General features: G+C 42.8%; 1 protein-coding gene across 2 annotated transcripts; it reads right to left on the bottom strand.

Moving 5' to 3' along the window:
- Positions 1-1,164: 1,164 nt before the first annotated feature.
- Positions 1,165-21,970, bottom strand: SLC16A9 (solute carrier family 16 member 9). Of its 2 annotated transcripts, none has more exons than XM_027649566.1 (7): positions 21,954-21,970; positions 16,696-16,754; positions 14,925-15,152; positions 6,057-6,200; positions 5,057-5,152; positions 2,408-3,316; positions 1,165-2,078 (listed from the first exon to the last, which is right to left on the bottom strand). In XM_027649566.1, exons 3-7 carry the CDS (start codon positions 15,118-15,120, stop codon positions 1,900-1,902), a joined length of 1,524 nt encoding a protein of 507 aa, XP_027505367.1. In that variant the 5' UTR covers positions 15,121-15,152; positions 16,696-16,754; positions 21,954-21,970; the 3' UTR covers positions 1,165-1,899. The 2 variants fall into 2 exon arrangements, with proteins under 2 accessions (XP_027505367.1, XP_027505366.1); XM_027649565.1 differs by lacking the exon at positions 21,954-21,970 and adding an exon at positions 21,216-21,341.
- Between the last annotated feature and the right edge of the window lie 238 nt (positions 21,971-22,208).

Raw genomic sequence — 22,208 nt, 5'->3', positions numbered from 1 at the left:
GAGTACTCAATACTTTTTCCACGATCCAGGAAGAAAACCCATACAGTTACACATAGTTACACTCAGCTGACAAATCAATGAAAAAAAAAAGAAGAGACAAACTAACTGCATCTTTATTTTTACCAAGTTTTAATTCAAACAAACATAAGTGAATCCCAAAAAGTCAGCAAAAACTGTTTGAAGCCAAGCTGGATTTTCCTGCCCTGGACCAGAAGAGGCATTACTTGCATTAAGGTCTGCCCAACTTAGATGTTGCATCGCTCTTGCTTAATGAGGTGTGCAAACACAGTAACTGTGCACAGCACTTTGACAATAAAGTTTGCTCATTACATGCCTGGGTTTTACCTTAAGGATCATTTATGAGCCAGAATCACATTAGAATTTGAGGCCCACAGTACTGCTGAGAACTAGCTGGGCAACCATGCAGGATGTAACTCAGGATTAAGAACTTGTACCTCACTCAAGGCTTGCAACATGCCCTACTAAACTTTAAATCTACAGCGAGGAGCCAAAGTGCACAGGACGTGCCACCCGAGGAGAGATTTCTGTGACTGCTGCAAGAGCAGCCAGACCCATCCTTGGCATGGGAGCAGCTATGTAAGCAAAAGCTATTGCACAGGGCACATAGGGCAGTGTAGAGCTACCAGAGTCATCCTGCCTCTGCTGCAGCACCTGGAAAGGCTTCAACATCACAGAGTGTTCCCCCAGTCATGCCAGCACAAAGCCAGCACACACACAGGGGCAGGTTGCAGCTAGAAAGGGAGTAGGTTTCAGGGGCTCTCAGACATTGGCTTGTTTGGTGTTCAAGTGTTGCAACTGTTTCCACATCAGCTTTCCGCGAACCTCTTCTGTTAACCCTCCTCCAGTATTTTTCTTGCTCCCTCTTACCAACTTTTCTCCTTGCTATATCCATTCCAAAAATGACAGCAGAGATGATAGTGCTGTCACATTTTCCCTTTTCTCATCAGGTCTACCTTGTTGCAAGCTCTACTATTTAGCTCTCTGCAGTAGGTTCAACCCGCTAAACTGTGGTTGTGCAACAAAAGAGGCCCCCAGTACCTCCAGACCATGGGTGACTGACTTAGAAACACTCACCTGTAGGCTTCCGTGAGCACATCCCCAGCTTTGATCTAAAGATTACAAAGTTTCATAACCAAGTCAGCATTTCTTTTCACGGTTTCAAAAATCACATTTATTCCTTGGTTTAAAATGTTTTGGTTCGACAGTTTTATAAACAGACTTCACAAAATGTGCAATATTTATAAACACAGTTCTTAGTTGTAGTGGTAGTAAGAATCTTTACTTTCATCATAATGTTCATTTCAGTTATGCAACATAAGGTTGATTTGTTTCCCCTCTTCTCCCTCCTGCAATTGGCACTTCATTGTAAATTGCACAGACTTTAAAAAGACAAAAAGTTAATCTAAGCATGATGTTAAAAGCACCTCGCCACAGTATTACATTCTAATAAGGCAAATTGTTGTTTTGTAAAGCCTGATTGTGCAACTTGGAGACCTAAAAAAGGTGACAGAAATGCCAACCTTCTTCCCTAAGGAACAGGCCTTCATTTTTGCTTCTAAGTTTACACCCCTCCATACCACCCCCCTTAAAAAAAAGTACAGCTGATAATACAGCAGAACATACCCCTTACAGGGTAAAAGGAAATTACAGTAGACAAAGGCTGGAAACACAGTGCACAGTAGACAAAATAAGACTGTTTTTAAAAATAACATTAAAAAAAAAGAAATAAAAGAAGAAGAAGGAACTGAACAACAAGAACAAGCAACAATGGAATTTTTATAGTAGAAGAGGATTTGTGGGCTTCATAAATAAGTGGAAAATTACTAAAATACTTTGCTATATAATATAAAAAGGCGTAAAGTGTTTTCCAGTTGTCACCTAAGCGCTAGATGCAACTTTGTAGGAGTAAGAATTTGGAGGCAGCTTTGAGCTCTGGTTGGTGCAGGCATTCCAGCAGGGCAATGCTGCCAACAGTAGGAGAAATCCACCCAGTAAGACACAAAAGCCACTGAAGTAGAACGCGGTGTCGTACTCCTGTGTCCAGTCGTAAAACCAGCCTGGGGTAAGAATAAGAGAGAAGTGCATCAGTGAGGAGTTAAATGTAACACAGCACTGTTAAGTTAGAGAAACACCACAGAAAAATAAAATAAGCCAAATCTACAACAGTTTGACCACGTAGACACGAAACGTGCTTTTCACCAAAGCCGAAACAAGCACACAATCAGTTGGCCAGCTCAAACCAAACAGGCTCTAAGTTTTGTTGAAGATTTTGATTTCACCTTTCCACTATTATTATTAGGGCCAACCAGAACTACTCCCATGCAAATTAATTCTGTCTGGCCTTGACCAGCTCACGCTCAGTTTATACTATCTACCTTGACCTTACCTACAATTGGTGGTCCGAGGCTGTTTCCGAGTCCAGCGAAGAACATCAATATCCCGTATGCATGAGTCAGCTTCTCAATTCCCACAGTCTTTGTTGTTACATATGGAAAAATTGACCAGTTCCCAGTCAGAAAACCCAAAATCCCAGAAAGCATTGCTAATGTAAGGTAACTTCTGGCAAATGGAATTGCAAACAAGGCCACTCCTGTCATTAATAAGGTAGTTACATATAGGTATAAAGTGTTAACCCACTTGAAATCTGCCAGTATTCCTAAAGTAAGTTTGCCAACAGTAGTCATAATGCCAATAATGGAAATGAGGGGCATATAATACTCATCTTCGTTAATGTTTGCACTTCTTGCTACATCTTCCATGAGCAGAGAAGGAGGAAATCCACCAATATCAAAGAGCAAGATGGCAACAAAGAGAGCTGAAAATACTTTGTTCTTAAAAAGAACCATGGTTTCCTTCCAGTAGGTCAAATAGAGCTGCCACTTCCTTTTGGCAAGTTGCTTGCAGAAGTTTGTCTGTTCTACAACTTTCTTTTTATAAGTGTCTTTCTCATTTACATTTATCGAGCTCAATACATTCTTATTTAAAACGCTATCCTGTTTGCAGTCAGGCACATTGTTCACACATTTTTCATCAATGTAGCCCTTTTCAAGGATGCTTATATTTTCTTCAACAGTCTTTTCTTTTTCATGGTAAACAAAATATTGATCTGGGACTTTGTCTACACACGGTTTTTCCGGTGGAGGAGAACCTGATGACTCCAATGGTCTCATTAGGCTGCCACATGCCAATATATTTAGAGACAGAGCACCAACTATTAGCAGACAACCATCCAGTCCATACAGCTCAATAAGCTCTCTTTGCAATGCTGCATATATGAAGAGACCAACACTTGAGCCTGTAAGAGGAAAATAAGATCAGCTTTAATTGAAAAACTGAGAACATCCTTCAACATTAACAAACTTATACAATTTAGCAGCTACAAATACACTGTCACAGGAATGGTAAGTCATTTGTGCTCCTCTCTGTTCCCGCTTGGTAAGTCATCATCCCGCTTGAAGTTACTGTTCCTTTATTGAGTATCCACGAAAATCTGAACAATTTATTGCAATTAGCACTAGCAGGCACTTTAGAAACAAGTAAGATCAAAACCACAGAAGAACTATTAAGCCATCCTTTTGCCATGCACTCACATACATGTGTCCCTTCAGGTACCATTTTGAGTTAACACAGAATTTCACACCTCAACATTTTCCCCTTTCTCCTCCTCACTGCTACCTTTCTTCTCTAAGGCAGGAACACACCAGGGGTTCACCAAGAGCCCTTTTAGAAACAGCCCTTGACTGCCTGGTGTTACAGGAATGGGGCTCACCTGGTGGGACTTTATTCCAAAAACAGCTCTGAAGCTCTACAGGACTAAACACGCACTTGAGGAATTTGGCAATTCCGAAGGAAACGCTGAAGAGTAAGCAATTACTATGAGCACAAGCATTTAAAGCAATCCCACTAATTTAAAGAAAAAGCTTTTTGTTGAAGTGAACAGAGACCCATTGTGATCAATGGATGTCCTCCCACAAATACAGAGCACTGGTTCTTCAAGTCAAAGACAAACTTTAAAATAATTTGCTGAAGATTGTCTCTAGGTTATAGTAGAGCCATTTATATACCTTGGTGCTAAACACAGGAAAAAATAATTACAAAATTCATACTTGTTTTGTTTTCCAGGTACTAAAATTAACCAGGGCTCAATAAGATCAGATTTTAAGGCAAACTACCTGAAATACTGACAAAAGCCCCTGAAAATGATTCCAAGAAACATTTCTGCAGAAGTTCCCTTATATGAATAGGTGTGGGTCTGGTATCAGTATCTCACAACTCTGACTATACCTCTCCTCAGTGACAGCTACAGATCAGAAGGGAGATGCCATACAATCTGGAAAACAAGGCATGGGACAGCAGCTATCTTTAACAGTTCCTACTTTATTATCCTTCTTTATTATCTATTCTACATTAATTCTTCTTGGTGTACAACATCACACAACCTTAAGGCCCAGAGAGAGGGTAAGAAAGACTGCTCAGTATCCTTAAAAGAATTTTCCTTATATTATCAGAGGTTCATTTTTCTGGGATCACTTCAACATACATGGATGAAAAAAGCTGGGATAAGCCTTTGGAATACTTCAGAATTTAGTTCCTTTTTGACTGGAAAGGAAAAAAATATTACAAAGGTAAGACTAAATTTCAACTACTCCTTTAAAGGTGCAGCTAATGTGAGGTTATGGTGATCCAGTATTTATATCCTCCAATCTCTTTCTCACCTCTGGTCCTGTGTAAGAAGAGTGCTCTACGGAACACTTCCCCTCTTATTATCCATGGTACACAGCCCAAGCCATGCATGAGTCTGCTTTTATTTGAGTGAATATCCTTTTCTCATCTGTATGGGTAACCCATGGCATACACCTGCAAGTGTAGTTACTATTTTATCTGAAGCCCGAATTTATCTCTTCATTACTACTGATGTTTTGAAGTACTTCAGGAAGTAACCAAGAAAAATATAATCCCCTGTTTTTTATTGCCAGGGTAACAATAGCTGTATCAGAGTTGAAAGGTTAGAGAGAATGATAATTAAAAGCCATACCTGTTGAAATCAGACCGAGTGCAAGGCCTCTGCGTTTGTCAAAATACTGGCAAGTGATGGTAACTGTTGCAGTGTACAAAAGGCCACATCCAAGACCTTGAGAAAGAGAGATATAAAGCAAGCTACATCCTCTGGGAATCAGTGCCCCTTATTATTCCTCAGGTAACACAGTAGTGTACTCTAGGTGCAGAGGTACCTCTTAACTCTGGCTCAGCACCAGCCACACTAGCCTCACACTGACAGGGTGACTACGCTGCTGCACTGTCCCACCTCCCTCCCCCTGAGCATCCCTGGCTGCTGAACCTGTGTGGAACAGGCTGGGTTTGAGGTTCTGTGCTGTGTGGAGGGTTACAAGGCTTTCAGCCCAGGGGGTGGCCCCAGAACTCAGCAGAGCTGCATCCACGGGCACTGTGCCCGGCCAGCACCACGCTGGGTCCCTGCTGGCCAGAGAAGTGCCCAAATTCCTGACACAGTTAATTTGATCAGCCACCCACAGCAGCCCTCTGCAGCACACAGGGGCAGGTCACCACCTGCTAGGAGAACAGCACTTTCATGCCTCTAGCACAGCATTTTAGGTTCAATCCAATTATGTGGAGAACAACATTGCTCCCTAATGATCTCTAATTTATCAAATTAGAATGAGTACATGACAGACTGCAGAGGAGATGTTATTCCTTTAAGACTGGCACTTCCTTCATGCCTGCAGAAGACTTGCTTGATTCCAGCCCTTAGGTAAAACATCAGCTTCTCCATCTCTTACAGTTGTGTCAACAGAGTACAAACTGTTTTCAAACCTTGATGAATATGTACAGTGTTTTCATCTTTCACTACATGGTAACAGCCTGCCTGTGCAACATCCCTCCGTGCCCAAAAGTAAAGTACTCCCTGACAAATCGAGTACCAGACTACCACTGCCTCTGTGAGTCAGTTTCCTATCTCATATTCATAAACTGAGACTCAAAATAACCAAGTCTCAACATGAAGGGAAGGCATTTCTTACCAACAACTATCCCATATGAAACATATAGAAAGTATATGTTAGGTGCAAAACTGCTCATCATGAGGCCCCCGGCCACCATAAAGCCACTGAAGATAGCTACTGGTCTTGCTCCAAAAGATGACACACATATACTGCAGACAGGACCTAGAGGAAAAGCAGGAAAAACATTCCTAGTAAATACCAGCACCAGGAAGAATTTCTAAAACAGTCTGTGGAAGTGTTTCTCATGATAATTATTTAAATATAGAATTATATTAAATAACAATTCAGAGTACTAATTTTTACAGGGTTCTTTGAAACAGTTGGTTATAAAAACATTCAAGGTCAGGCTTGTCAGATCTGTGCACAAGGAGAAACTGATATCAAGACCATGAAAGGGTACCAGGGCTGGGAGGGAAAGAGCGAGCAAAACATTCCTTAAACATGGGATGATGGATACATACTGGACTGTAACACTGTCACTACACACCTAAGGACTTGTACAAAAGACTCTGAAAAGAATCTTCATCCAGGGATACCAAACTAAGCTAGACCATCAGCCAGGCTTCAAGAGGCTCTTTCTGACAGAGCCCAAAAACTGTGCTTCAAAAAGGCACTATGTGCATTGATCCTGATATTACATTTGTAAAACTGAAATGGAAAAATAGTAACTTCTGATCATAATCACAGTAAGAATGCCACCTGGTGCTTACACAGAGGAAATATCTGTTGATATATAGATAAATACAAACAGTGCTCTTCCCTGGTTTTTGAGGAAATTAAATACCTGCTAGTCAGTATTGTACCAAATAACTCTTTACTACCTATCTTGGTTTCAGCTGTAAAACTTCAGAAAATAAAAGGCACTTTGAGAACATCTAGGGCAACATTCATGAAATTTGGAAGAGGTTTCTCCCTCTCTTTACTCCCCAATATTTCTTGGTTGTTTAGTTCTTAAAAACAAGAACAAAGTGAGGCAGAATTTGTACCCTGCCTCTACTCAGCCAGTTCCCTCCTCACAGAAATTGTAGAACAAGCACTTATTTTCATTTGTGTGACCTGGAATACACCTTTTAGTCTTAAGTAGCATGCAAGCTTGGTGCCCTGCATAAATAAGCAACCAGTAAGGGACTTGGCTTGCAAAAGAAAATCTATCTGAAACCCTGCAGTTTCAAGCATTCATACATAAACTTATACATTAGCCCCATGATCCTAAACTCAGCAGCTCTGAGATTAGCAGTCAGATAACACAGATGACCGACATTATTTCAAACAAACAAACTAAACCACCTCACCACCTTTGCATCAATACAGAGACACTCCACGTTGGATACAATCCACAAAAGCAGCGATTTGGAGTGTGCCATTTGCTCAGGTCAGAGCTCCCTGACTCACACGTGGCTGACATTCCCAGCTGATGGGAGGTGAGCCCAGAGAGGTGATAGGAGGTAAACACCAGTTGGAGCCAGGGACGGCGCTTGCCTAGGTTTGCAGACGGGATCGAGCAGCTGGGAATGCAGGCAAGGTTTTCCTGTGGTTACCGGCCACGGGACAAGCAGTTCTGGCAGGCAGGGGCACAGATTCCTCAGCAGGTGAAACGAGCCTCAAACACAAGGCAAGTCAGAACTCTCGCCCTACATAAGAGCTTCTGCCTGGGGAATGCAAAGGGGAGCGAGTCTGAATTGGGGCTTATCCAGGCAAAGAGTCAGAGCTACAGGGGAATCAAGAAAATGTTCCGGGGAAGGAGGGTTTATTTGGATTTTGGAAACTATGAAAAAGGAAGATGTAAGCACTTGCTGCCACTCAAGAGTCAGCACGCTGTGGGAATGAAAGCTGGCCAGTGTAACTTGGGCAGAGTAACTTGCTGAGAACAAAAGCTGAGAGTGTTTGATTGTTGCCAATTCTTAGAATTAATTGCTAGAACTGGCAAATTAAGGTTGGTATGTTTCCTAAACTCACAGGATTTAAAAATAAACAAAGGATTGACTCTGTATTATATAAGAATTCTTCTACAGTAAAAGAACATTAGGTAGTGATAACATAATTCAATTAAGCAGTGGAATTTGCCCTCTTTCTGTTCTTTATTTCTGACTCACTACCTTGTTAAAATAAGCAGTATTTCCCTTCCACCTGCTCTCTGTATTTTGACACAGCTACTTTCAGAAGGTCTCTGTCCAGCTTGGGGTGGTGGTACTGCTACACACCTCACTGATCCAAGGTGAAACTGGACCACCTGACCCCAAGGCAGAACAAGAGAGACACAGAGCTGAAAAACATGTCTTCATGTCATGACAAGGACATTCTCCACTGGAACACCATCAAAAGCATCCCTGACAAGGTCCAAGGAGATGGTCTTCCAGCTTCTCTCACTTAAAAAAACTAATCCCAAAGGAGAACAAAAAGTACAAAGAGACCTTTTCACTCCAGTATGGAAAACAACCTGCACAAAACTGAAGAACCTGCTCCAATAAGCTCAGTATTACTCCGCCATCTCACACAGCAAGAGATCTGGCAGCCCAGCAATGGCCCTGTTTATAAGAAGGAGCGCCAGTATAAGTATTAAAATAGTTATTATTCTTCTCTGGGTTATACTCTTCACTGGGTTGAGAAGAAAAACAGCTCCATCTTTGCCTTCACGCTGGGCACTACTACAGTCCCCTCATCACACTGCCAGAAAATAAAAGTCACAAAAGAAAACCCCCATGACAGCCAGCATCTTTGTTCTTTACCCTGCCTCTTTGCATTCCTTCCCTTTCTCCGTTTCCCAAAGAGCTGGCATTTTTTTTCCACCAGGCACAGTACCTTCAGTTATTACCATGGCATTTGCACAGGAGTTCACTGTACACAAACATGTTATTCTTCACAAGTAATTGAAGCACAATGGGTTCAAGGCAGTTAATTCTGGTGAAAGTCCAACTTTCCCAGAGTGGGACTGAGGCTTGCTCTGTGAACTCCTGCCCCATGGATTTTGTTCAAAGTGGATGCTCTAAAGAATGCAGGAGTCTATGTACAGCCACATAGGAAACAGCTCTTCAGGCAGCATAAGGGTTTTCATTAGCTGACTCTCTTTCAGACAGATCCTTTCTCACCGTAATGTGAACACCATAAAAATAAAACCCCAGTGGCAACCCTCAATAGTAAGCATGAAAAATACCTTTTAAGCCAGCATTTTGTTCAGTTTGCCAACAACTCCAGGGGTTAGCACTGGAATTAGAATAATATCTGAAGACATTGATAAATATTTACCTCTTTTACAAATAAAATTGCTGGGGCTTTTTCCTTTCCAAATGATGCATCTTAAAACTAGACCAAACTCTATCAAAAAAAGATACCAGTTCAGTAGATAAGAATGAGAGCCAATTCTAGGAGGAAAGACTCAGCAGCCAGCACTGCTCCTCTGACACGACCTGTCACAGCTCAGCAGACAGTGACACAATTATCAGGCTCTGCAGGGGAGCAGTCAAGAAGATCCCTAGACAAAATGGGAAGCAGCAGCAGAAAGAATATGGGTTTTCACAGTAGATCTTTATGCAGACAGACCAAAGAGGGAGAACACCTAAAAGGATTCATTTGTACATTGATATTTTTATTATTTTGAATAAAAGACTTTACCTTCAGTGAGACCTGGATGTGACAGTGAGTCCTTACTGAGACAAAAACCAAAACAATCAACTGAAAACAAACCATCAACTGCTCACAGAGGAACTTTATAACTACCACCATCTGCTGACCTGACAAGTACAAAGTTGTTTCTTTTATGGACATCAAGAACTAGCACTCTCTTCCTCAATATTTTCACATGAAGAGAAAAAAAAAATCTGCAAACCCACAGTCCCATCCTCCACTCGCTCACCTCGAGGATCCTCCCTCCTTCATCTCATACACACACAAAACCTTTTGCTAAACAAACAATATTGGACAGCTGAGTTCTTTTTCTTATCACCTCCATTAATCTGACCCACCCTAGTGTTGGTATCTGTCCGAGCCTGTTGAAACCGTAGAGTAGAAGCAACGCTCATGGACTGCACGTAAAATCCACTGGACAGAGTGCAGGAATATTTTTGCATATTAAGTGCATTTTTAAAACCTGGTTATAATAAACATAATATTCTCCAAATGTTTGTAGTCTGGATATGAATATAGATGAGAAGAAAAGCGTTTTACACCAGACAGCAACCCACACCCAAGTGATTGGAAAGACTGCTCCTTTCTGGTAAAGTTATTCTATGAACTGGGCTCCTTTTCAGAGGAATCTTTGGGGCGCCCTCTCCCCTCCACAAAAACTATGTACAGCTTCCATACTTTACAAAGGGGGCTAAGTATGTGTGAGGTTTTGGTCCAAAAATAAGTAGATGCTGCAAAGGCGGTTTTAGAATTGTAAAATTGTTGCTTGAAAACCCCAAATTAGGCTTTTTTAACATTTAACACAATTCTTCAGATCAATAGAAACACCCCATCAAATTATCAAGACATGCCTCACAAGAGAGTGTCTTCCTTTTGTTCTTTCTCCATTAATGAAGGGAAGAAGGAATGGGAGACATTGCTGGTGTCTCCTCCTATGCCAAATACTGTGAAGTCAACTCTCAGGATAAACAGCAGTGGTGCCAATTACAGGCGCCAAGGTCTTTGTCTGTTTTGCTTTTAACAACTGTTAACATGGATCAAATTCAATTTCAGGCTCCAAATGGATGTAAAATTAAGAATACTTGGTGCAGAAGAAACACATGATCTTCAAGAAGGTACATAAATATCCTCCTCTGGCCTGTTTTAGTAGGGGAAACATATTAAGCTTTTCCAATTTCTTTGTATGCGACAAGCCCTGGAGCCAAGTGCCACATCTACCGTAGCCTGATCAAGGTTATAACACCTCATTTGGTAGAGGAGGTTTCACCTCTGCCCTGTACAATAACACTGATGCTTTTCTTTCACTGTTTTAGGCTCATTTCTTCCAATGTGCTGTCAGGTCGTGTCACAAAAAGTCACAGCCCAAGTCATCCTGCAAGGAACAGGCCAACCAGGTCCCTGTCCCGTTCCCTTTTCCAGCTGACATTGGCCTTAGCAACGCTGCCTGTGCTGTGAGCAAAAGGACAGAAATGGAACACCAGGAGGCCAGGAAACTCATCCCAATAAACAAGGTGCTGTACTGGGTTTCTATGTCTCCAGTCTAAGTTTAGCTCTCACGCAAGTCAGAAGCAAACATTTTAGAGAGGATACCAACGCAGCAAACATGAAAGGGCTCACCAGCACCAGGCGCTTAAAAAAAAAGTTTAAGACTACATGTACAGAGGGAAGGGGGGAGACACGCAGAACCTTTTTCTATGCCAGATGCCACATGTATCATCCTCTTTTTGGTGAAATTACAGTAATAACACAGCAGAGTCACTGGACCTACCTTTCTCTGTTACAGAAGCCAACTAATGAATGTGATTGCTGGTGCTATCAATGATAAAAGTCTTCCCAAGAAAATGGACACTCACTTGTTTCCTGCCTGCAGCTGCAAATCCACCATAACTGCCATTCTTATTCCAGTCTGGCACCCACAGCTTCAGAAAGGTGATGTTAAGTTGAAGAGACCTCACAGAGGAGTCAATGGCTCTCCAGAAAAGCCTTAATTAAAAGTGTTGGAGTCTTTTGTGTCAATGGCAAAAAGATTGAATCAAAGTACAGGCTTTAAAGAAAATTTAGAAGTAATTTGATTGTATTTTGTAGACGTCCATCACACTAATCCAGGGGTACTTCAAAATATACCACTTGAAAATAACATTATTCATCAGATGAAAACTAAAACTAAGCAACTCATGTTGTAAGTTTGTATACTTTCAAGGAGGAAATTGATTACTGAGGAAAAGTTTTGCAATGGAGAATGTGCTAAGCAAACAAACATGTTCTTAATCAAATGAGCATTACGGTATTTTCTGTATGCAACATGAATCGCTTTAATAGTATCGATACTTAAAAATGTCTTTGGATAATTACATCAGAGACTGGACACCAACATAAAGGTGGAGAAAGGAACAAACAACAAATACTAGAAGAGAAAGTTGCCCAGAGAAGCTGTGGCTGCTCCATCCCTAAAGTGTTCAAGGCCAGGCTGGATGGGGCTTTGACCAACCTGGCATAGTGGAAGGTGTCCTTGCCCATGGCAGGGGGTGGAGCGAAATAACCTTTAAGGTCCCTTCCAACCCAAACCATTCTCTGATTCTATGATTAAACTTAGGAACAGTAAAAGGCAAGAAGACTTCTGATAGGAAGGAGAACTTTGGAATAAAGCAGTCCTGTTACATGCAATATGGCTGCTGAAATCAGCTTGTTCAGCAAGATTGTGAAGTTATCAAGTTACAGATAACACCCTTTCATATACATGAAAATATGTTAATTTAGAAAAATTCAGTTAGCCTGATCATCTACTTAACACAGGCCACAACACACAATGGCCCCACCTGGCCTATAATACTGGAACCTGCAATAGCAGAAATAAGAACAGAAGCAAGCTCTCTTTTCCTATATTTAACTGGTTTTGCTCTGAAAACACATATGATATTTGCACTAGTGACTAGGTCTGAAAAAGGCCTGCTATGAAATCTACATGAAAAATTTTAGCTTGTCAAAAGCATTCTAGTTTTAGGTAGTGGTTACAACACTTACATTGTCCCTTCAACAAGTTTACTTAAAGTAGATTTGTCATTAAGGTCATATCCCAGCTTGATAAGACAGAGGGATCTTCAATTTCAGGTAAAGCTCAGAACATATATTTTGTTTTCAGCCAACTGTGATAACATCAATGCAATTAAAAGGCCCTCGCTGTACTTTTTTTTGAAGGCATTAGAAGTAGGAATGATTATTAAGCTTCCAAATGCCAAACTGGAAGAATAAAAGCACATAGACAGATACCACTCCTCCTAACTTGCCAAAATTTCATTCAATCGTTCCATACCAAAATCAGCTACAACAGTACCTTTGATTTGTATTATTCAGTCACAGAAGTTTATATTTGCTGCTGTCGTGGTTTAACCCCAGCCAGCAGCCAAGACCACGCAGCTGCTCACTCTCACCAGCAGGACTGGGGAGAGAATTGGAAGGGTAAAAGCTGCAAAACTTGTGAGTTGAAATACAGCAAAAGCCACACACGCAAGCAAAGTGAAACAAGGAATTAATTCCCTGCTTCCCATGGGCAGCAGGTGTTCAGACATGCCCAGGAGCACAGGGCCCCATCACACATAATGGTTACTTGGGAAGACAAACACCACCACTCCAAACATCCCCCGTTATACACTGAGTTTGATGTCATATGGCCTGGAACATCCCTTTGGTCAGTTGGGGTCACCTTTCCTGGTTGTGTCTCCTCCCAGCTTCCCACACACCCCCGACATGGCAGAAAAGGCCTTTGCTCTGGGTAAGCCCTGCTCAGCAATAACAAAAACATCTCTACGTTATCAACCCTGTGTTCAGCACAAATCCAAAACACAGCCCCATACTAGCCACTAAAGAATATTAAACTCTTACCCCAGCCCAAACCAGCACAGCTACAAAGCACACCACTGACAGATGCTCACAGTAGCAAGACAGAGGGCACCAAGAAATCTGGAAACATGGTGCTGACATACAGGAAAGGGGGCTGAGGCTCTTATCGGAGCCACAGATTTCTGGTCTCCAGGGAGAGGGTTTTTCTTCACACCTTCTCTTGCAATTCCTTCCTGTCTAGTTTTTTCTTCAGTAATTACCTTGTTTATCTTTATTTTCCTCCCACTTCACTCTCTCACTCAAGTTTATTTAGGTCTTGATGCACTAATAACGGGAGTTAATGCCCTTAATACAGAAAAATAAAAAAGCATGATGGAAGAGCAGTCTACAGTGCTTTACCCACCTACACCCTGAGACTGAATATAGTCTTTTTGTGCTTAATGATCCACCTGCCTTTGCCCGTTCCTGTTCTGCCTAGTGATATAAACCCTAACAGATGTGACACCAATATTTGGCCAGTTACAGCGTCACACAAAGCAGTGGTCTTCATTCAAGTCCTTATCCGAACATCAACTTTCTTTTAAGGAGATAGTTCTCAGAATCCTGAGCTGCATTTTGTCCACTGAGCTACATAATTGCTTTTGCCCATAGCAGTTGCTCTGCTGACAGGAAATTTTTTCCAGATTCAACAAAAAGATAATAGTTCCCATGGTGAATCTCTGAAAAACAGAAGTTAGTGATTTGACCCAGTACAACATCTGTGCTCGATATTAAAACAACAAACTGGACCCACAGAATTTCAAGGCGGTGTTTTATTTCCCTAAAACCTTGCTGTTGTTCCTCAACTGACAATGTCTTATTAAAGAAAAGCTACCAGTAAAGTTTTTTTTTTAATACTACTGCTACCCATAACTTTCCAGGCTTCAAAGGGAGTTTTCTCTCAAAGACACAGTGGAAAGGAGCCCTCACCCACCCTAAATTGTGGGTTTACCCCTAGAACTGAAAAGTTAGTAACTGATTTATTAATTGACTGTTTTTCATAAAGCACCTGAACCATTTCAGACTAACAGTTTGTTCTGATTTTAAAATACTAATGCTAATGTTAGTATTAAAGTCGCATTAAAAAAAAGAAATCCCATCCACAAAATTTTCATTCCCAGAGTTCGGTTCTTCTAGTGTATTCAAATACAAAAATTTTTAATTTTTTAAGGGGAATATTTTTACTGCTCTTTTAACATTATGTTGCTTTGGTTTATGCATAGTGGAACTGTAAATGTAATTTTCTTACTCATCTTGACCCAAAACAAAAATGCAGCATCCTCATTCTATCATGTGCAGCTGTCTTTGATACAATTCCAAAAGCATACACAGACCAAAGCATCTATTGGAAAGGTTCCAATATAAGATAGATACTGTTTCTACACTTACTGGCAAGCAATCCGATTCCATTTGCTAGGGATCCAACCCAAGCAGTCTTGCCTTTCCCTTCTCCGAAGGCATCCAGCCATTCTAAATACAAGACTCCCACCGCCAGCGGTGATCCGTAACACAGGAACTGGGTGAAGAAGGAAACGAGAACAATCACCCAGCCCCAGCCACCATCAGGTGGTTTCTGAAATACCATCTTGTCAGAGGAGTGTAGAGGGATGGAAGAACCTGTGCAAACAAAACCCAAGCAGAGCATCAGAAATGTGACTGAGCGAGGTGTGCTGACACAGGTGAGCTGGGCAGAGAAGCACACATTCCAACAGAGGGTTATTTCAACTCTAAGAAATAAAAGCAACACAGTAATGAAAATTAGAGTACCATTTGGTACTTCTACCCCCTTCTGCATAATAGAGACAGTACACAAAGCATAACAAGTCATACACACATCACTACTGTATTACAGAGAAGGGAACATTTAATTTACTGAATGTTAAATAGGCTTTGTGAGGACCTCACGCATTAATATCTGCCACAGTTCAACAAGAGAACCACATGGTCCCCAGCTGTCAATACCATGGATATCCTCAGTGAAGCATGTAGGCTTAAAAGACAAGAAAATCTACAGGTATAAAACAATCCAAATTAAACAACTTAAGATTAAAAAAAAAAGTCAAGTATAAAAATATCAATTAAAGATCAAAAAAAAAAAGAAAAAAAAAGAGTAAAAAATTTCTACTTAGTTGTCATCTCAGCATAGGGCCTTGAAATTTAGCAGGATGTTTGCCACCAGATAGTGTACTCTGGGAGGGACAGGCCAAGAGGAAGACTAGCAACAGTTTAGCACTCTGCTCTGTCAACAAAGTGAAAGTTGTATCCAAAAATCACTTTGTATGTATTAGTGAAGTGTGTTCTAAACTGTGTACAGGTGTGGCTTATATGCCAAGACATGACAGCACTAAACATGCACACAAAAATCTGCTATAACCTGTTACAGTGTCTGCCCTCTGTGCAGCTGGCGCACAGCACCCTTCCCCAAACTGGCAATCACTTCCTGGACTCCATAAATACCACCTTGTTCCTGTGCATTTATGGCTTTAAGTAACCCACCATCCTCATACCTTCTCAAGGCTCTTTTGTGGATACTTCTAAAACCAAATAATTTAAAAGGTTTTCCTAGCTGCATTGCTTTAGAGTTTGGATGACTGCAGCGATACTGTGAGTCCCCTTGCGCACACAACTAACCTGCCCTCCCCTCTCTACAGGGAGAAGTGAAGATCACAAAACCTGTGCCCTGTTCTTGGCTCTGTCACTAACGAGACGTATGAATCTCAAACAATTTTATTTCCTTTACCCTGAAAGATAGAAACAGATAAGATCTTACCCTGTTTTCTTCATGAGATAATCTCAAGGACCATCTTCACGTTGCAGCTTATACACTAAGACTGCTGCAGTAACAGCTCTGCTCAGGGAGACTCCCAAGAGGCAAAGCAGAAAAATAAATGTATTGCACTGCCTTTTTGACTTACAACCCGGAGGAAGTGGAAGAAAAATTGCTGCTGTATGAAAGCAATGGTGTAAACAAGTAGGCAATAAGAGAATTTCCACTCAAACTCCTCACACTCTATCCTTGGGCAGTTTTTTAGAATTTGCATGGAAAACTCACAAAAAAACTACAGTATAAAATTTTGAGGAATGATTGTGTAGAGATGTGAAAAAGACCAGTTCTAGTTTACAGATGCACTTAAGTGTTACTTTGAAGATAGGCACTTACAGATGATGACAAAAGAAGTCCTTCAGCTTCCTACAAATGTAACTTCACGTGGCAACTACCTGCAGAAAAAGAACAACAAAGCAAGTTTTCAGCCAAAGTATCAGTGGAACAGTGAACACAACTCTGAAAAAATGGTGGCCTCACATTAGATTTCCTCTTTTTAATATCTTTTCAGAGGAACTTCAGAGGCAATCAAGTTATTTCAGTGGACAAATACTGATCCCCTGACATTAATTAACAGCTGACAGCAGCCTGGAGCCCCAAAGTAACAAAAACATTATCTACTAATGTGAAATAAATTTTAACATTCTAGGTCCTTTGGGAATGATTTACAGTTTTAACACACTGACTGTCCTTCAAGAGACAGTATTCCCAGTTATAAACATTACAAAGTTATTTGCTTCAGTTTGAAATGTAAGCCCTGACTTACTCCAATATCTGGTGAGTGTCTCTTATTCCAAGAGATGCAAAGGTGACAGCTGGGATAGACAGAAGTTATACCATACCATAAGGTATCAAAGCATTAAAAAGCTGCTTATAGGTACTTTCTTATAACACTAACCTTTGTACAAAAGGGGATCCCCATATTTCTACACAAAATACTTGAGCTATTTGAACGCAGTCATCAAGAGCTGACCTATGCATCTTTCCATGCACTTCCCCAGGATGTGTGGAATATAATTACTCCCTGTCTTTGAGAAGAATCACAGTCAGTTCTTCACCTGTAGCAGGTCTTTTAACCTCCAGCTAATTCCAAGCTCTGGGAAAAGGAGCTGTGCTCACTGGTCATTCTGGTGTCACAGGAGAAGTTCATGGAGAGCTTGTGGAAGTCCTTCAATTTATTGCCTAGTGATGTCCGAGCAAGAGAAAGTCCCAGGTTCTGCTCCCAACTCTCTGGGCAGTTCCATGTGTTTTGGATACACATAATCACAAGATAAAATACATAAATAAACATCCCAGGTCATAGGAACCCATTCAGGGAGCTTCCAAATCTCTAATCTTCAGCTACCCTTCGGTAAGATGATGTGTTTTATTTAGGATATAGATACTGGTCTTTTAGAAGACAAATAAGTTTTGACTTCCTTGTTGCTGTTTAATTTGTCCTTTAGCCAACATGTTGAGGAGGTATGTGCTGCTAATGAAACATTTATGTGGAACTATCTTTACAAACCCAGCTCCCTCGACATCTTTGAGCTGTAGACTGAGTAGCAGTCTGAGACAGCAATAAATTTGTGCTTCACTGCTTCACTGATCTACCCTTTGTAGAACACTTCTCTAGGGCTCTCTTAAAAGCCATCACACCTGTTTCTGCATCCCTGTTACATTCTGAAACTGATACAGTAACGTGGGTGCTTCACACCAGTGTGAGATGGACACCAGTGTCTGATGCACGCTGCTGTACTGCATTTACCCCTTGCATGCTTGTATAGTTACAAGGGTTATGGCTGATTTTCTGGAAGTAATTCATTGCATCGTGATCCTCTGTGTTTGTTACAATAAATAAAACACTGTTCTGGTGTCACCTTGGGGGGTTCACACCTTGCGGTGCCTCTGTCTGGGCGTCCCGGGGCAGCTTCGGGGAGGGTGGGGGAAAACCCAGACTGGATTTTGTCTGGAGTACGGAATGGGGGAAAACCAGGACTGGATTTTGCCTCGAGTATGGAATGGGGAAAACCCGGACTGGATTTTTCTGGACTACTGAATGGGGGAAAACCTGGACTGGATTGCGGGGGAGGGGGGGAAAGAAGGGTTGGACTTGATGATCTCAGAAGTCCTTTCCAACCCGGCTGATTCTATGATTCTATCATTCACCTTGTTTCGTCCTTGTCTAAGAGTAAAAAAATAGTGGAAATAAGTAACTGCTTAACAACAGACACTCAGACAAAGGAAGGAAGTTTTCAGGTAAATAATGGAGGTAGACAGTAAATAACCTCAACTCATTTGTTTAAAAAGTAACTTTTAGGAAAAAACCCACATTTTGGCTGTTATATTGATTTCCACTATATCGATGCCCTAAAATTTGGCACAAAGACAACTTTTGAGTTCAGTTCTGCTATTCTAAACAGTTGATGGAGAGGAAGCAAGGACAGGGTAGGGAGGAAGAAAGTTCTTGTAGACTTAGGTCACATAGTCTTTTCTAATAGAAAGACTGAAAAACGTCTGGATTCATTCCTCATCTGCTGCAACACTGCACAGCATTATTGACTTCAACCAACTGCTCCCAATTTATGGCAGCAAAAGAGCTGACCCTCTACATCCTGACATCTGTTTTGCACCACAGATCTCTTTTGCATCTTCTAGCTAAATAACAAAATTTTAGGTATCAAAATCATTTCTATTTTTTAAATGCTTCAAGCCATTTACCATCTGCAGTTGTCAAGCAAAAAGTAAAAAACACCATCATTTCCCCCTCCCCCCCCCAAAATGATCCTCAAAGGCATAACAGACCTCTAAATTCCCAGAATCTGTTTAAGGACTGATGTGACCTGGCTTTCCCTTCCCTTTCTTGGAGGTTGCTCCTCACACTGCTGTGTGCCTATCACCTAAACTGAGATGTATTTTCTAACTCCCCTGAAGGCACAAAGCCCCTCCTGCAGAGAGCCCAAGAGGTGCCAGACCTATGTGAGGAGCCTGTTCCCCAGAGCCCTCTGCTACAATACATAGTTAAAGATGTCCCAGTCGACCAAGCTGCTGCTGGGACTGTGAATATCAATCCACTTTCTACTGGTACAGTGTTTAATGCTTCCCTGAAAATTACAAGTTATACTATAATAGCTTAGTAGCAGGGACAAGAACTGACAGAGGAGATTAAACCCTTGCTACTCCCAACACCACTTGCATAGGCACTGAATCTGTGCATCAACTTGAGAGGGATCCAAAGAGCCTCTTACTATTTTCTATCTGTGTGGAAGAAGGACACAGACTGCACAGATAAATGTGACCACCAAAAATAAAGAAGCAGAAGCCCACACAGAAGAGAGAGCTCAATAGTTTTATCTCAGAGCCAACTAGGAAAACTTGTGTGATCCTGGAAAGAGACAAACAACCATGGGTTTAAGATTCAGGTGGGAACGATTTCACAAACCTTCCCTTTCACAAAACCTAGGGATATCGTTTCAGACTCCAGGAAACCTCATTACATTAAAAATACTGATATGGAGACATGAAGCATAAAGAATTAAACAGCAACTTGAAGTTTGGTCAGAAAAAGCTTTTCAGTGAGTTGTACTCAGTGCGAATAAGAATCAGAGGAAGAGAGCTACTTGGTGAAAGCCTTTACCAACCACAATAAAAAGAAACCCCAGAGAACAAACTGAACAACAATTTTAATGTGGAAAGAGAGAGGTGTCTGGCTGCAACTGTTTGCTTTTCTCTGAGCAGCATTATCACAATAATGAGTTCTCTTTCTATAAATCTTAAAATTTGGCTGAAAGATGACAGATGAGCAACAAAAAAAGAACACGAGTACAACTGAAACATCAGCCCTCAGCACAGAAACTTGTACTAATCTGTGGCAAAGGGAATCTTGAGAAAGACAGTAGCAATATGATTGTTTCCAGTTTGCTATTTGTGCAACCAGAGCCTGGGTAAGTGCACTGCTTTCTGTGAGCAGCACATGGCTGCAAAGAAAGCCAATGTCAGCAGAAACACTGCATGATTAACACTTGGCTAGTCCAGTTTTGCAAGGCACTGGTACAAATGAAGACGGTACCAGCCAAAAAGATTCCCTCTTTTTGAGCTGAATCAGATTTCTTGTAAATTTCTATTTATTTTTCAGGGAAGTTCCTGCCATTATTATCTGAAGTTTCTGCTACCCTTAGCTTGCAAGTAACACCTAAAGCATGAGAGGGGCCATGATGTACTATGGTTGTTTTTAACACAGTCATCATATCTAAACACCTGCACGTATACTGATGTGACAGCAGGAGCATTGTATTAAATTCACCGAAAAAGATGCATCTGTACTTGGATGGCATCAGACTTTGATGTCTAACTACAGTAGCTTCCCATGTTCAAGTATTTAAGTTCTTTCACATTGAGTACATATATATTTTCCTTCAAGTTCTCAGCATTCAAGTCTACCTACTTCTCATGCTTCTCTAATTGCACTTTTGTAAGTTAAGCAAGAGGCCCATCAACATTTCCTTCCATTGCTGCCTGATGAGGGAAGAAGTGTGAAGTTTAAAACAAAACAAAATACCAGAACAAAACTTACCAACGATGTAATAATGTTTCTCTATTGTGCAAAATCAGTTCACATAAAGAAGCATCTATGGGGCAGCGCATAAACCAGCCAACTTTGTACATATCTGTCAGCTCAGCAGAACTAGTCCTACCTGTGTCCAGAGCCTCACTGCCCCACAGGGGATGGAAACCCCCCCCGCAAGTATACCTGCCTGTCGGACACTAGCACGCATCCATGCAGACAGACGAGAGCCGGCGCTGCTATAAACCACCAGCCACCACGATTTACCAGAGAAGTCCTCTGCAGGACGAGAGCGCGGTGTGCATCGCCTTACCCATCACAACCTGCGAGGGCTCCCGTCGGCATCCGCTCCCTCAACCGGTCCGTGCTCCTTGGCCAAGTCCTCCGTGGAGATGGATGGCCTCTTATAGACCCCGGCTCGCCTCGCCTCGCCTCTCCCCACGCCCTCGGGGGCCAGCCCACAGCCCGGCTCCGGAGCACTGCGTTACACATTGACGCCTTCTACCTCCAGACCAGTTTCGACGGCAATCGCTCATCCGCCCAGTGACGCGCACCAGGAGGTGACCGAAGGTCGCCTTCGCCGCCCCGATGCCACACACAGGGAGAGACAAGGTCGTGCCGCACGGCCCCGCACCCGGGCAGCCGTAGCTTCCCAGATGCCAAAGGGCGCCCAGGATGGGCACGCACCGGTGGCCACAGGCGCCCGCTGCCATGTGCTCGCGGCAGGCGGTGATGCCCCACAGCGCCCAGTGGCCGCTGGATGCCAACAGGGAACACCGGGAGGCCCCCACAGCCAATGCCGAGGGGTGCCCGCGGCCGGCACCGCGGGGTGGGCGTCGATGGGCACCGCAGGGGATGCGGCCGCCCTGGCGGCCGCCAGGGACGGCGGCACGTCCCGCGCCTACCCCTTTGCCGAATCCAGGAGCTGCGGAGACCGCGCGGAGCCCCCTCGGGAACACTGGCTCGCCCCGGCGCCCGGGGCAGCTCCCTCCCAGACCTCCGTCCGACCTTCCCCGTGCTGCCCCCCGCCCGATCCCCGCGTCCCCGTTACCTGCGGGCGGGCGGCCCGTGGGGCGCGGGGCAGGAGCCGCCCCCGGGAACGGGGGCAGCTCCGCATCCCGGCGCGGCGGGCGAGCCTCGGCCGGCACGAACCGGTTGTAACTCGGGCGGGGGAGGAGCCGCCGGGGGCCACTGCCGCCTCTGCCCGCAGCCCCGGGGCGGGGGGGCGGCCCCGACCCCCGCCCCTCCGGGGGCGGCCGCTCCGCTCGCACTCACCTCCGCTGCCGACCCTGCCTTGATCCCGATC

The sequence above is a fragment of the Corapipo altera genome, unplaced genomic scaffold, assembly GCF_003945725.1.
Source record: "Corapipo altera isolate COAL_440 unplaced genomic scaffold, ASM394572v1 53, whole genome shotgun sequence".
NCBI lineage: Eukaryota > Metazoa > Chordata > Aves > Passeriformes > Pipridae > Corapipo > Corapipo altera.
Note: the sequence above shows the minus strand (reverse complement) of the source record. Positions and strands in the feature narration are given on the sequence as shown.